Below are 15,950 nucleotides of genomic sequence, written 5' to 3'. Positions count from 1 at the left end.
ACCCTATTTTCTGTTCTCTATCTTTTAACCAGTTCTTAATCCGCAATAGGATATCACTTCCTATCCCATGACTTTCTAATTTTGAGTCATTCATGAGGTACTTTGTCAAATGCCTTTGGAAAATCCAGCCACCTCACTTTTATCCACCTTTATTCATCCCTTCAAAGAAATTTAATAGTTTGATAAGGTAAGATTTCCCTTGACTAAATCTATGTTGACTTTGGCTGATTAAATCATGTTTATGTATTTCCTCTGTAATTTTGCCTGTCACCAATGTCATGCTCACCACAATTTTCCAGATCACACTTGGAACCCTTTATAAAAAACTGGTGTTACATTAGCCACCCCTCCAATCTTCCAGAATCATGTTGGATTTAAAAAATAAATTACTAATAGCTCTGCAAGTTCATTTTCTAATTCTGTCAATACTTTGGGATATATACCTCCCCATAAAAAAAAATGAGGTATGCAGAAACATTTCCAGTTTCCTGCACTGGCAAAGTATGTATCATATTGGTTAAAACAATCTGAAAAATACATCACCAATGCAATATCATCCCTGCCTTCATTTAAAATGGAAATATGCCAATAATGTACAGTGGCTCAGGCATTAAATGGGGAACATTCATAAAGGTTTATATGATGCTCTTGTTTCATGTCTTCATTTCATCTATCAGTGATGATAAAGCTTACCTCTTAAAAACTGAGTCTGCTTATTATCTTGCGAATCATTCCGAAGGGCTGATGTAATCACACTGATCTCCCGCCATACTGCTGGCTGGTCTGGAAAATTCACAAACCTACAACAAAGTGTCAGGTACAGAATGAATAAGATTCCACTAAGAATATGACATGAGTAATGAAGGAGCTTTGTCAAGAACAGTGATAAGCCATTTTGTGGCTCTTTAGAGACTGGAACAAAATTACTGTATGTTGGGGGGGTTTCAAAATATTTTTAATTGATCATTTTTATTCAAAGCATTGCATGAAATACATAAATAACACATCATCTAACAATGACATAAACAATCTTTAAACTTAGTATCAAGTTAAACAACAAAACAAGCCTCAAACATGACATCATTACTCCTGGCTGAATTTTGTGCAACTGCACAGTACAGAATTCTGTGCAAACCTTCTGTTCTGCCCCTGTCCCCTCCTTCTCCCCCATGCGGGTCTAGCCTCTCTCCCTCTGACCGACCTCTCCCCTCCCCAAGAAATCAGAGATACCTGCTGGCCTCCCAAGGAAACAGCAGTGGCAGCAGCCAGCCAGCAGAAACAGCACTGCGAATGGGCTGCTTGCAACTGGCCCGACCAGAGCCTTCCCTCTGCTGCATCATTTCCTGTAGACAGATAACATGGCAGAGGAAAGGCCTTGGTAGAGCCGGCCACAAGCAGCCTGTTCACAGTGCTGCCAGCCGGCCGCCACCGTTGCTGCTCTGGAAGGCTCACAGATATGTCTGATCTCAGGACTGGGGGAGGGGGTCAGTCAGAGGGAGAGAGAACAGATTTGCATGGAGGGCAGGATGAGGAGGGGATGGGGCCCTGAATACTACACCACAATTTGGAAGGGGGGGGGTGAATAGGGAACATGGATGCTAGGCTCCCCCTTACTTACTTACTCACTCATTCACTTACTTCCTCACCTGCCCTGTCAGTCTCTGCCAGGCTCTGCATCCATTGTGGATATTATGTAACTTCAATTCAGTAGGACATGTTTAGAGAGCTTGTCTTAAATAGCTCATCTATATTTTAATCATCTTCCTCATGTTTTTGTCCCTCATTTAGGAAAGACCACCCCCCAACACATACATACACATTCACACATACAACAGAATGTATACCCAGGCAGAACTGAGAACATGATGTGTTGGCTTTACACTACAGTTAGCAAGAGATATCTCAGAAGCCACAATCACCTTCATGTCCTCCTCAGGACTGAATGTCACCTTTATGACAAGTTAACCCCAGTCAATATGACAGACAAGACTTGAAATAGGGTCTACTGCATCACAACAAAATGGCTAAAGTCACAAGGAAAGTACCAGATAAAATGAATGGAGAAGTGGCCTCGTGGTTACAGAATGGCGGACAAAGAACCAGGGAGGCCAGGTTCAAATACTGTTTTTTACACTGATATTCCCCAAGTTGATTTACCCTCCAGTGCCTTAGATATGACTTAGTTTGAAAACTTTTTGGATAGAGAAATGACTACATTATCTGAATTGCAACTTGTCTTGGGCTCAGATTTGGAGAAAAGTGAGTAATTAAATTTAAAATCCATCTCCACTGTTAATCAAGAATTTCTCCCACCACCTAACTTATGATTTGCTCTTATGTTTTCTCCCTAGAGGAAAGGCCTAACAGTTAGCAGCCTCATATTCTATAACAAACTTTTTTTTTATAACTTTTTATTTTATTTAACAGGTTAATGCAAATTATAAGGAGCCTGAAAGCTAAATGACAAACTTCACCCACTACATAACTTTGATAGAGTACTAATGAGAAAGAAAACAACACAGTTTTTAGAAAAATGAATTGGTCAAATTTGTAGAGAGCACAAAAATAACTGAAACAATTCAAACTCAAATAGACTCTTGAGGAATTAAGAGATCGTTTCAGACTGGGAAGCTTAGCATCTAAATGGCAGATGAAGTTTCATCTGGACAAATATAAAATGATATAGATAAAAAACAACCCTAGCTGTAGCTGTGATTCTCAACCAGTGTGTTGGGACACACTGGTGTATTGCAAAAAAAAAAAAAAAAATTGATGTAGACAGCAAGTATGTGTTTCTTTTACAACCATCAGTGCCTATAAGCTGGGAAGGTCAGCAGTCATGATCACTATTTCTGCTTCCCTACTACCCCCAATAACTGCTTTCTCCAGGTCTGCTATCCATAGATTCTGTTTGCTATATAGTTCTTGAGTTGCATATGTGCAGGTTTTTCTGTTTCACAGTATCAGGTAGTGGAGGGATTTTGTGTTGCTGTCATTGAAGTGACAAATTTGAATATATATTTGTTCTGTTGTATGACACTTGAATAACCTTGGAATGAAGTGCTGCATACAGTTTTTTGAAATGGGATAAGCAAATTCATACTAAATTTATAGATAAATAATGAAATATTTAGGCTTGCTTTGTTCAGCTATGAATTTTAGAACTTGGTGCATCACAGAAGGATGCTGGGCTGTATAAAGAGAGGCGTAGCCAGTAGAAGGTGTTGATGTCCTTGTACAGGTTGTTGGTGAGGCACCATTTGGAGTTTTCAGTTTTAGAGACCGTATCTGGCGAAGGACATTAGAAGACTTGAAGCGATCCAGAGGAGGGTGACAAAAATGAGAGGTTTGTGCCAGAAGACGTATGAGGAGAGACAGGAAGCCCTGAATATGTATACCCTAGAGGAAAGGAGGGACAGGGGAGATATGATTCAGACGTTCAAATACTTGAAAGGTATTAACGTAGAACAAAATCTTTTCCAGAGAAAGGAAAATGGTAAAACCAGAGGACATAATTTGAGGTTGAGGAGGTGATAGATTCAAGAGCAATGCAAGGAATGCCTGGAATGCGCACCTGAGAGAGGTGGTGGAGAAGAAATCGGTGACGTAATTCAAAGAAGCGTGGGATAAACACAGAGGATCTAGAATCAGAAAATAATAGTACATATTGAAGAACTAAGGCCAGTACTGTGCAAACTTGCATGGTATGTGTCTGTATATGGCCTTTTGGTTGAGGATGGGCAGGGGAGGGCTTCAAAGGCTGGGAGGATGTAGATGGGCTGGAGTGAGATTTGTGGAGACTTCAGCAGTTGGAACCAAAGCACAGTACTAGGTAGAGCTTTGTATTCTTGCTCCAAAATAGATAAGAAGAAAAAAATAAAAAAAATTGAAATTGAAATCAGGTTGGGCAGACTGGATGGACCATTTGGGTCTTTATCTGCCGTCATCTACTACGTTACTATGTTACATTCAACAACATTGTCTGTTCGGTGTATCATAACAAAAACAAAAAAGTTGCAACCTACTGCTATAGATACATAATGCTGAGTTTCATACTACAAGTTAACACCCAGGAAAAGAATCCTAAAGTCATTGTGGACAGTATGTAGAAATTCTCAGGACTATTAGCAACCCAAGCAGCAAGACTAGACCACCACCTCTCCAATCCGATGGCTACAATACCCAATTACAAAATCTTCAGGAAAGAAATGAAAACTATGCTATTCAAGAAATTTGTCTAGCAATAATCGTTAAAAAATTCTTCGATTTTAGCAGAATAGATTTTAAAACTACAGAAGAATTGGAAATCCTAACCTGCAAGATCACTAATACTGAACTGGAAGAACCACTAATTGTGACACTATTCTACATCCCCCCAAAAAATGGACAAGAGCCAAAAATGAATTCTTCGAATTCCTTTTGACCAATACCACAAGAGGTCAGTATAATATGTTGTTGGGCGACATAAATAAACACTTAGAACAAGTGGATAAACCGGAAGTGATTGAAATTATCACATTTCTAACTACCCTAGGCTTCACAATACCAGACAAGGAAGAAACACATGAAAAGGGACACCAATTAGATATAGTCACTTTTTCACACAAAGACATCCCTCAACCTAAAATCCAATACTTCTTAGGAGCCTGGGAGAAATGTATATGGTCCGATCACTACATTTGCAACTTTGAACTACGCTGGCAAAAGAAACATCCATTCGCAAAACGCATAAGCAACGCCAGACAGAAAACAACAGTAACTTGCAGAAGCATCATAAACCCATCAGAATTCTGGACGCATTATGAATTATATCCCAAATTGGAAGAAGGCCAGGATTTCCCCACTAGTTGGGGAAAATTCACCAAAGAAATACTAAACCAAATAGCACCAGTTCAAACATACATAAAGAACAAGAGGGCATAAAAAGAGTGGTTTGATGCTGAACTGTTAGCCCTCAAACAGGAACTCAGAAAACTAGAAAGAATATGGCTCAAATCAGACAAAGAGGAAGACAAAAGAACCTGGAAACAAAAATTGAAAACATACAAAACCGTGATAAAAGAGAAACGTTCTAAACACTACGCACAAAAAATAGGAACAGTCAAAACTAATAGCCGAGAACTGTTCAAATTAGTGAACAAACTAACAGACACTACACGGATCTTGAAAAACAACGAACACATACCACCGGTTGACATCCTTGCCATCTACTTCAGCAAAAAAATTATAGACTTAAGAGCTACAATGCCTACTCTCTCACCTGACTTCAACCTCCAATTCAGACCGCAGGAAAAGGAGATTAGCGTTGACATGATCTGGAATCAATCTGAGCCCCCCAATTGGAACCTATTCCTTACCTTATTTAACAAATACGCCAAAACGAACTGCTTACTAGACGAATGCCCCTCTAAGACCATGCAAGCTGCAACACCTGAATTTAAAAGAGACCTGTTCAACTAGATAATATCCACTCTTACAAGTGGGACATACCATGAGGAAATGGGACACATATTGATCACACCCATCCCCAAAGACCAGAAGAACTCACTTGCATTGACGTCCAATTATAGACCTATAGCGAGTACCCTCCTATTCACCAAACTACTGGAAGGACTGGTCAACCTGGAACTAGTAAATCACCTAGACAAATTCAACCTCCTCAACAAACACCAATCAGGTTTCAGAAAAGATTTCAGCACAGAAACAGTCCTAGGCTTCATCCTCAACCACCTATATGATCTCTTCAGTAAAGGCACCAGCGCTCTGATCTTACAACTAGATTTTAGCAGTGCATTTGACCTAGTGGATTATGACATACGGTAATGCTGAACTGTCTAGACGCATTAGGTCTCTCGGGAAGAGTTTGGAGCTGGTTCCATGGCTTTCTAACCAAACAATCTTATCAAGTGGTCTACGACAGGAAATATTCTAACTCTTGGAAAAGCCCTTCGGGGGTTCCTCAAGGTTCCCCTCTATCTCCCACCTTGTATAACATATATATCTCATCCCTAGGTCACCTATTACAAAAGTTAAACCTAAAATACTATATATACGCAGATGACATCTCTATTTTAATCCCAGTAACCAACGTGACTAACGACACCCTAAATCACATTTCCCATATCATGACTGAAATTGAACAATGGACTATCAATTTTAAACTGAAACTAAATTCAGAAAAGACAAAAATTTTCTTGGCAAGTCCAAAGAACAAAATCACCACAACAACAATACACCTAAAGGGTCACGATCATCCAATATCAAAAACCATAAAAATACTAGGAGTCACCTTAGACACCCACCTGACCTTGATCGATCACACAAACCTGGTGACAAAAAAGTGCTTCTCCACACTTTGGAAATTAAAAACCATCAAAAAATATTTTGACCCCCTTATCCTTCAGATTACTGGTACAGTCATTGATACTATCCACCCTAGACTACTGCAATATCATTTTTTGGTTTTCTCTGGATTTTCTTCTTTGTGGATATTTTGGGGTCAATTCCTTTTGTTTTTTGCTTGTTGCATATCATTTACATGGGCATACCTAAAAAAACCGTAAGAAAATTAAGAATAGTGCAAAACACAGTTGTCCGCTTAATATTCGGACTAAAGAAAAGTGATCACATTAGTCCCTACTACAAACTTCTACACTGGTTGCCAATTGAGGCACAAATTTTATTCAAATTCTCTTGTTTTTGTTATAAACTGGTGTGGGAAATGGCCTCCAACTACCTCTCACCTCATTTCGAACTATACACTCCCACAAGGACAACCAGAAATCGCAATCTTTTTGCCTACCCGAAGATCACAGATTGCAAATACAGAACCTTTCTGGAAAGAACATTTAAGTTTCAAGATAGCAAACCTGGCTAGGCAACTTCATTGATAGAGCCAGATTGACTTACAGTGCCTTTCGGAAAGTAATTAAGACTGCTCTGTTCAATAGATTCATTTCCTAGTCAAAATATTCCCTCCTTCAAAAACTATTACGCTTCATGCTGATACTACGCTCCCTCACCAATTGTATTCTGTACTCTGTCTGTTCAGTGTCTTCCTCTCCATTTGTATTCTGTAATTCGCTGGCCATCCAGGCCCTTCACTGTAACAAGTTAATACTATATTGTAGTTCGCTGATTGTTAAGATTGTAATTCATTGGTCTTTAAGATTGTAATTCGCTGTTTGTACAGCTCTCTTTACTGTGAACCGCCTAGAAGTCGTAAGATTATGGCGGTATAGAAAAATAAAGATTATTATTATTATTAACTAAACTTTCCTGACTCAGTTGGGAATGTCCAGGCCAATTTTTTTTGTAAACCGCCTAGAACTGAAATGTACTGGTGGGATAGAAGACACCAATGTAATGTAATGTAATTGTGCAGCAGTCAAAAAATGAAAAGAATGCTGGGAATTATTCAGAAAGAGAGAGAATAAAACAGAAAATTCATAATTCCTTTGTATTTATTCACAATGCAGTAGAACCCTGAGTACTGGGTAATTCTAACCACCCCATCTCAGAAACGATATAAAGTAACTAGCAAAAAAATAGAGAAGGGGGACAAAATCATAAAGAAAGATGGAATGGTTTTATTGTAAGAAAAAAGGCTAAACAGACTAGGGCTCTTTAGCTTGGAAGAGAGATGACAGAGGGATATGGTAAAATTAGGTTCTTACCTTGATAATCTTCTTTCATTCTAGAACTGGTGGGTAGTGACACTGATCTGGTGTAGAGAGCCTCATTAGCATTTTTCTGCTCTGCCTCCCATCACTCTGGGCTGTCCTGTAAATCCACAGTTCATATCAAAGCAGATGGTCAGCCCTAGAGAAGAAACATGACAGGGAAGGGAGAGGAGAAGAGCAGAAGACATTATTTTGGTTAAGTATACATTATTTTCTTCTGAGCTTTGATAGGTTTGGGGAGAAAAGCTAATTTGCAGGTTCCCTTCTATAGACAGTTTAGATCTTAAAAGAGCAAACTTTACTTAGCTAGTCTCCATAGCAGCCTTTTATAGTTCTACTTTTTAATAAGCTTGAACCTTCTGCTAGAGACAGTCTCTGGCAGGCAGAGCAGGGTCTGGCTTAGTCTCCATTCCCTCTGTTCCACCAATTGAACTGAGACCTCAACCCCCACCAGAACTAGTGCTTTTGCAAATGGGGGGAGTAAAAGCAGTCAGCCCCAATCCTGGTGAATAATCTCTATTAAGCTACTCAGCCTGCGCTCAAGCTCTCTGCAGACAAAACCTGGAGCAAGCTTTGATTCCAAGGGAATGGTCGCCAAGCTCTTGGACTGTTAATGCAGACTTCTCACCTTAGAGTCTGCGTCCTTCCGCAGCCAGAGATGTCCCAAACCCAGGAGTCTCGCAGCACTAAAGCCTCAAAACTGGATAACCAAACCCGAATTTAAAAGAAAATAAACATGAGCAGAAGAGACAGGCTCCTACTATCTTGTGTATAGACAGAAAAACTGAGGATTTACAGGACAGCCAAGAGTGATGGGAGATGGAGCAGAAAAATGCTAATGAGGCTCTCTATGCCAGATTTTGTGATCAGAGGGTCAATACCCATCAGTTCCAGAATGATGTGTCTACTGCACTACAAGATAGATCTATATACTCACGAGTGAGATGGTTTACTCCTTCAAATAGTATTAGTACTAGAGAAAACTCCATAAGACTAGCAGGTAGCAGGTTTAGCAGAAATCAAAGAATGTTTACTGAATGAAAACAATTACTGTAGAATTTGTTGCCAGTTGTTACCAAGGTATCTAGCATAACTGGGCTTTAAAAGGATATGAATAAGTTCCAAGAAGAAAAGTTCATAAATTATTACTGCCATGCAGACTTGGAAAAAACATTGCTTATCTCTAAGTGTGAGCAACAGGTAATAGATCTACTCATTGGGATCCTAACAGCTATCTGTGATCTGGTACAGCCACTGTCAGAACCTGAATGCTGGGCTCAATGTGCCATGCTGGGTTTGACCAAAGGTCTATCTTATGTTCTTCTATACTTACATATCATACAATAGCCTGCCTGCTGATGATGTCCGCTCGGCGTTCCTTTCAATAGTGTACATTTCATACTGAAAGAAAATAAGAACACATTATTAACTCCTAAACTCCCAAGTGTCCTGAAATTTCTGAGAGAAACCACAGTTCATGGTTTGCTGCACTGAAAGAAGCCATAGAATAATCTCTCCAACTTTCTTCTGTTTGGATGCCTAGGATATCAACACCTATATAAGCAACAGACATTTAGTCCATCTTATTTGGGAAAAAAAACCCAGCATAAGAATATCAGTATTTTTTAAATTTATAACCCTGGCTGGCCCTGAAACTTGTAGCTACACTTATACAAATTTTCTGAAAAGATCAAGAATTCAGGATTCTAGGTATAGGTTACTGCTGAAAGAAGGCATTGGGATAAACTAGAATCACTGAGACATTAAATATATTTTACAAGTTATGTCACTCCTTATATATGGCAATTTCATCTCTCAGTCAGCTAATATTGGCAAATTGTTACTATAAAGCGGCAATGATCCTAAAAACAATCCTAGCATTTTTCTAAAATCAATTTCATTACCTAAGATCATCAAACATAGTTATTTCAAGAGCTCTGCTCTGCTTATTGCCTACCAATATCTCATCTCACCTCCATTATCGTTCCCATAATTACTGCACTCCAAGGAGCAAATTCAATAAATGGTGTCCAAACTGTAGGACAGATACGATTCTATATAGGATGCCCATGTGCAATTCTCAAAAGCTGAATAGGCTGATGAAAAGCTGCAATTGCACTGAGATGGACTCTAATGGATGTTGATTTCAGGCCTGATTGAGATAAATGCAACAGGTAATCCAGAACTGAAGACAAGGAGGTAGATTGAGGCTCCTTGTGATGAATGGTGCATCAAGCAGAAAATCTAGTCCATTTCTGGTTGTAACATTGTCTAGTGCGGGGGTCGGCAACCCGCGGCTCCAGAGCCGCATGCGGCTCTTTTTCACCTTTGCCGCGGCTCCGGTAGTGTGTCACGCGGGCCGGACCAATCAGCAAGCAAGGCTTTCATCTGTATACGTGCTGAGCTCACTGCTCAGCATGGCTATTTCCCGCCGCGACGCCGGACTTGTAAGCTGCATGCTTGCATCGCCAGAATTTAGGTAGGCTGTTTTCATCCCCGTGGGAGTCTCTCTCGTGCGCTATGGCTCTAAGTCAGGGGTGCCCAACTCAGCAGCAGCGATCGACACAAGCTTCTGACGTCGGGGCCTACCCTCTGCGAGTCCCGCTTGTTTCAACTTCTTTTTCCACAAAGGCGAGACTCGTAGAGGGAAGGCCTCGATGTCGGCAGCTTGTCTTGATCACCGCTGCTGACGAGTTGCTGAAGAGAGCCGCGGAGCAGGGGGGTGTTGCCAGGTGCAGGTAGAAGGGAGAGGGCCAGATGCAGGACTCGTGGGTGAGGGAGGAGAAGAGAGAGAGAAAGAGAGAGGGGAGGGAAACAAAAGGAAATATTTCATACTGGGCTGGGCCGGAGTGGAGGGAGGGTGGAAAGATTCTAGCTACAGGGTGCAGTAACAAAGGAAAAGGGGGGAAAGCTGAAAATGGAGATAGTGACACAAAGAAGAGAAAGGGTAAGCAGGACCTACTGAATAAGGATAGAGATACAGAGGGGACATGAAGAGGAGGTGAAATAGAGACATAGAAGTAATGCTGAAAAAGTGGGGGGGGGGGAGATAAAGACATTGAAAGGGCAAATGGTGAACATGGGGTAAAGACAAGGACAGAGACAAATGAAGATTCTGAAAAAGTGGTGAGATAGGGATATAGTGAGATGGACACAAAGAAGGGTGATGCTGGAAAATAGGTGGAATGGTAATTCTGACAAACACAGAAGGGAAATGCTGGATCAAGGAGAGATGGGGCTCAGACTGGATGGAATGAGGAGAAATGCCTTGTTGGCCCGGAACTTCCTCTCCTACGTCAGAATTGACGTCAGGGAGCGGAATGCTGGTCAGCGCGACGCTTCTGCAGGGAAAGCTTGGGACGGCGGTGGCTTGGGGGCTATTCCCCGATGGCGGTGGCAGCAAACCGAGTGGCTTGCGGGAGGGCACGGAGAAAGAAAGAAAGGGGGCAGACAGAGACAGAAAGAAGGGGGAACAGGGAGACAGAAAGAAAAAGTTGAGGGAGAGAATGAGGTCTGGAGGAGAGGAAACATACAGGAGGCTGAAAGAAAGGAAGAAAGATTGGATGCACAGTCAGAAGAAGAAAGTGCAACCAGAGACTCATGAAATCACCAAACAGCAAAGGTAGGAAAAATGATTTTATTTTCAATTTAGTGATCCTGTATATAGCATTAAGATAAGAAACAATATATGCAGTGTTAGATTTGTTTTATAATGGTTTTGCAGCTCCAAGTTTTTTTTTCTTTTCGAAAACGGGCCCAAGTGGCTCTTTATGTCTTAAAGGTTGCAGACCCCTGGTCTAGTGGTAGACTTCCTAGAAGCCTCTAAAATGTCCTTAACAGATTGAGAGAACTGTAGAGTGGTAGTTACGTTGAGAGGTACCAAGCTGTCAGGTGTAGAGACTGAAGGTTGGGATGAAGCAGAGACCCCTGACTCTGTGTAAGCGGAGATGGAAAAACTGGTAGAAGGAATGGCTCCCTGCTGCTTAGTTGAAGTAGAAGGGAGAATCAAGGTTGTCTGGGCCACCAAGGAGCTATCAGAATCATGATGGTATGTTCGTGTTTGATGAGTGTCTTGAGAATGAGAGGAAATGGAGGGAATGCATACAGAAACCGATTCGTCCATTCCAGAAGAAAGGCATCTGTCTCAAGACAGTGAGGAGAGTATATCCTAGAGCAGAACTGAGGCAGTTTGTTGTTGTGGGGAGATGCAAAAAGATCTATTTGAGAAGTTCCCCACTGAGAAAAAATGTGATGGAGAGGCGACGAATTGAGTGTCCATTCGTGAGGTTGCCGAAGACGACTCCATTTGTTCACCAGACAGTTTTTCTCTCCTTGAATGTATACTGCTTTCAGAATTGCCCAATCCAAAACTTTCTGAGCTTCCTGGCAAAGAAGGAGAGATCCTGTTCCTCCCTGCTTATTGACGTAGTACATGGCTACTTGATTGTCTGTACGAATGAGGACTACTTGATTGTGAAGAAGATGCTGAAAAGCTTTGAGAGCATTGAAGATCGCTCTGAGTTCCAACAGATTTATGTGACACCAACGATCTGTGATGGACCAATGCCCCTGAGTACGGATGAGACCCCAAGCATAGGTCGAGGAATTTGTGGCGAGGACCTTCTAATGGGGGGGGGGGGGGCGGTTGAAACAGTAAACCTCTGGAGAGATTGGAAGAGAGCATCCACCAGTGGAGAGACTGTCTCAACGAAGGAGTCATTGTAATGTCTTTTTATGTAGGAAAAATAGGCACTCAGGATCAAATTCTATAAACGGCATCCTGCTGCTGTCTAACCAGCCAATTGGGACGAATGTTTTAAGAAAAAAACTACCAAAGGCAGGCGGCCTACACTGTAGGCATTTTCACGGGTGTAGGGAGATGCATAGGAATGCCTAAGCTTGTCCACGGCTGGGCAAGGGTGTGGTTTCGCCTGGAAGTGGCCTTGGGCGAATTTAAGCGGCCCTAGTTGTCTCCCTAGAGCCACGACAGACGTCTGAAATGTAGGCCATTAAAATGCTGGTGTACATTTCAAATAGATGCAGCAGCTGAGCTGATCGCGGCAAGGAGATCTCCCTGCCACAATCAACTGAGCAGCTGTGGCAGGAACCCCGCCCCCCCCCCCCTCCCGACCTCTCTGCGAAGTCAGTCAGAAGAAGAGATGCCCACTTCCTCCTCCCAGAACCCCCAAAACAATCCCCCCAAACGCAATAGGCAGGAGGGATGCCCACTCCCTCCTGCTTGCAAACCCATGACTCTACCAATTTATGACCCTCCAAACTTGAAAAAAAACCCGGCACCACCCCAAACCCAAACTCCCTACCCCGGCACCCTGACATTCCCTCCCAAACCTTTTGTAGTACAGCTGGCTGGAGGGATGCCTACTCCCTCTGGCCGCCAGACCTGCCTCTTCACAATGGCAAGCCTTTCCCTTCCTGGTGCACCAGGGAGGAGCCTAAGGCCTAAGAGGCCTTGGGTTCCTGGGCCAACCAGTGTCTTAGGTCACTCCCAGTCAGTGGCATAGTAAGGGGTGGGGGGCAGTCTGCCATGGGTGCCATCTTGGTAGGGGCGCAACACCTGTCCTCCTTTCCACCCCCCCCACTCCTTTCTTGTGTGCGTACTACTTCCCTTCCCCCATATCTTTGTAATATTCCTGCCTCGGCAGCTCTTCTGACGTCACTTCCTGGATCCATGCCTAGAAAGTGACGTTGGAGAGAGAGAGCCCTCGCACGCAAAACAGTAGGTTGCTGCTCATGACAGAAACGTTACAGAGGTACGGGAGAAGGGAAGTAATGTGTGCATGTGGGGAAGGAGCATGTAGGAGTGGAACAGAGAAGAGGGCGGGGGAGGGGCACCTCTCACCCTCGCTATGCCACTGCTCCCAGTACATCACAGAATGTACTGGAAAGGAGGCCTGCTGAGATAATTTGTCTGGACATTGTCCATTCCGGCCACATGCACTGTCGAGATAACTTGCAGGTGAATGTCTGCCTAACAAAACAATGCTTTTGCGTCTTGACAAAGTTGTACACTCCTGGTGCCTCCCTGCCTGTTGGCATAAGCCACTGCTATGACATTGTCGGAGAAGACTCTGATTGCTTTGCTCGCCAGTGAAGTCTCCAGTCATTGCAGCACCAGATCTATGGCATGAAGCTACAGCCTGTTTATAGGCCATCTCCGCTGAGATGGGGTCATTTCCTTTGGACTGGATGCCCACTGCAATGAAACCCCAACTGAACAAACTGACATCCGTCATCAGGATGATCCAGGAATCAAACCTGAGCAGAATACCCTTCGCTAGGGACTGCAGTTGAAGCCACCATCTCATGCTGTTTCAGGCCACTGCTGTCCAAGTGGAATTTGAAGGGAGTCTCTTTGAGGAGACCACTGAGACAACAATGCATTCCGAAGGGAATGCATGTGTGCTTTCACTCAAGGCACCATCTCTATTGTGGCCGCTATCAACCAGAGGACCTGCCATACAGTGGGCGCTGACTTGGACAACAGGTCCATGATTTGTCCGCAAAGCTTCTGTTTGCGTGCCTCTGAAAGAAAGATTTGGCCTTCCACCATGCTGAAAAACACCCCCAGGTATTCCAGGGAGAGCGACAGGACCAGGTGGCTCTTTTGACAAAATCCAACCCATCCACTTCAACACCTGCACCACTGTCACTACTTTTCCTCCTTCTGCTAGAGACGGGGCTCTAATGAGCCAACAGTCCAAGTATGAATGCACTTACCAATCCGCTCTGCGGAGATAAGCTGCCACCACCACCATAACTTTGGTGAAGGTCCAGGGTGCTGTTGCCAATCCGAAAGGGAACACTGAGAACTAGTAATGATTCTCTAACACATGGAATCTGAGGAACATTCTGTGTTCCAGGAAGGCTGGAATGTGCAGGAAAGCTTCCGTCAAATCCAGGGAGGCTAAAAATTCCCCTGGCTCCACTGCAACGATGATGGACCAAACAGTCTCCGTGTGGAACTGAGGAGCTCTCAGAGCTGCATTGATATGTTTGAGATCCAGTATGAGTCTCCACTCCTCTGAGCCTTTCTTGGGCATGACAAAATATATGGAGTATCTACCTGAGCTCGAGTCTTCTGGAGGAACTGGCTCTATGGCTTGTATATTCAGCAAACTTTGCACTGTTTTCTGGACTTTTTCTGCCTTCTCCGACCAGCCTGCCGGTGAATTCACAAACCAGTCGGAAATGGGGAGTGGGGATGTAAATTCTATTTTGTATCCCTCTCGGATAATCTCCAACACTCAGCAGTCGGTCAATATTTGTTCCCAGGCCTCCACATATTCCAAGAGCTGACCCCCAATCCTTAGAGCAGTGACTTTGGACTTGGCATCATTGTGGCTTCTTACCAGGCACTGTGGAGTGGGAAATAGATCTGTATCTGGTTTTGGAATTACCTCATAGAACCCTGGAAAGAGCCTTGGTCTATCACATAACTGTATACACAGTGCAAATGTGAAAGCAGAAGACTTTAGATCTGCTTATAAAATTCAACAGTATATCCATCGAAACCAGGTGTTTTACCTGACTGTAATGAACCAATGGCCTTGGCAATTTCCTGTTCCGAAATAGGTGACTTCAACAACTTTTTATCATCCTCTGGGAACTTGGGTCCATTCAACTTGCTCAAAAAAGAGCCACAAGCCTTTTTACCATCTACACACTCAGAGGAATAGAGTTTTTCATAGAATTCCATAAATTGCTTTGAAATATTACTATTCTCTTTAACTAATAAACTATCTCCACTTCTGATGGCAGTAATGCAATTTCTATTCCTTTTACCTTTTGAATATGCTGCCAATAATTGACCTGCTTTATTTGAATTTTCATAATAGCTGGCTTGATTTATAAAAAGCTCATTTATCACTCTAGCACTCAATAAATTTTGGTATTGATATTTGATTTTTAATAACTGTTAAAACACCTCTGAATCCCATTTCTTAATAAGGATATTCAACTGTTTTAGCTCTTTTCTCTTATTTTTATTTGAAATCGCAACATATCTCATGATTTCTCCTCTTAAGGTAGCTTTAAAAGCATCCCAGAGAGTTATCAGTGAAACCTGTATTGTATTGTTAAATTCAAAATATTCAGTTATTGCCTTAACCATGTCCTCCTGGAATTTAGGATCTTGTAGCCTCTCTGCAGGAAATGCAGTTCAAGATCTTGCACTGGACGTACATTACTAGATGCTTGGGGGTTCGGGCTGGCCTGTGGGAGTTGGATGAGCGCTTGCGACATAAACAT

The 15,950-nt window shown here is 42.5% G+C and overlaps 1 protein-coding gene across 3 annotated transcripts in view; it reads right to left on the bottom strand.

The window, feature by feature from the left end:
- The window catches only part of INTS10 (integrator complex subunit 10), a 203,639-nt gene that overhangs the window by 181,916 nt on the left and 5,773 nt on the right, over window positions 1-15,950 (bottom strand). For 2 of the 3 annotated variants that reach the window (XM_033915345.1, XM_033915356.1), the window contains exons 2-3: window positions 9,016-9,083; window positions 694-800 (exon numbers count right to left, since the gene is read on the bottom strand). In XM_033915345.1, the coding sequence (XP_033771236.1) occupies window positions 694-800; window positions 9,016-9,083 (175 nt within the window). Of the gene's footprint in view, window positions 1-693; window positions 801-7,676; window positions 7,822-9,015; window positions 9,084-15,950 lie in introns of all 3 variants that reach the window. The other variant, XM_033915365.1, reaches the window with a different exon arrangement.

This window comes from Geotrypetes seraphini, chromosome 1, assembly GCF_902459505.1.
Source record: "Geotrypetes seraphini chromosome 1, aGeoSer1.1, whole genome shotgun sequence".
In the NCBI taxonomy this organism is placed as follows: Eukaryota; Metazoa; Chordata; class Amphibia; order Gymnophiona; family Dermophiidae; genus Geotrypetes; species Geotrypetes seraphini.
This window is presented reverse-complemented; position numbering and strand designations above follow the sequence as displayed.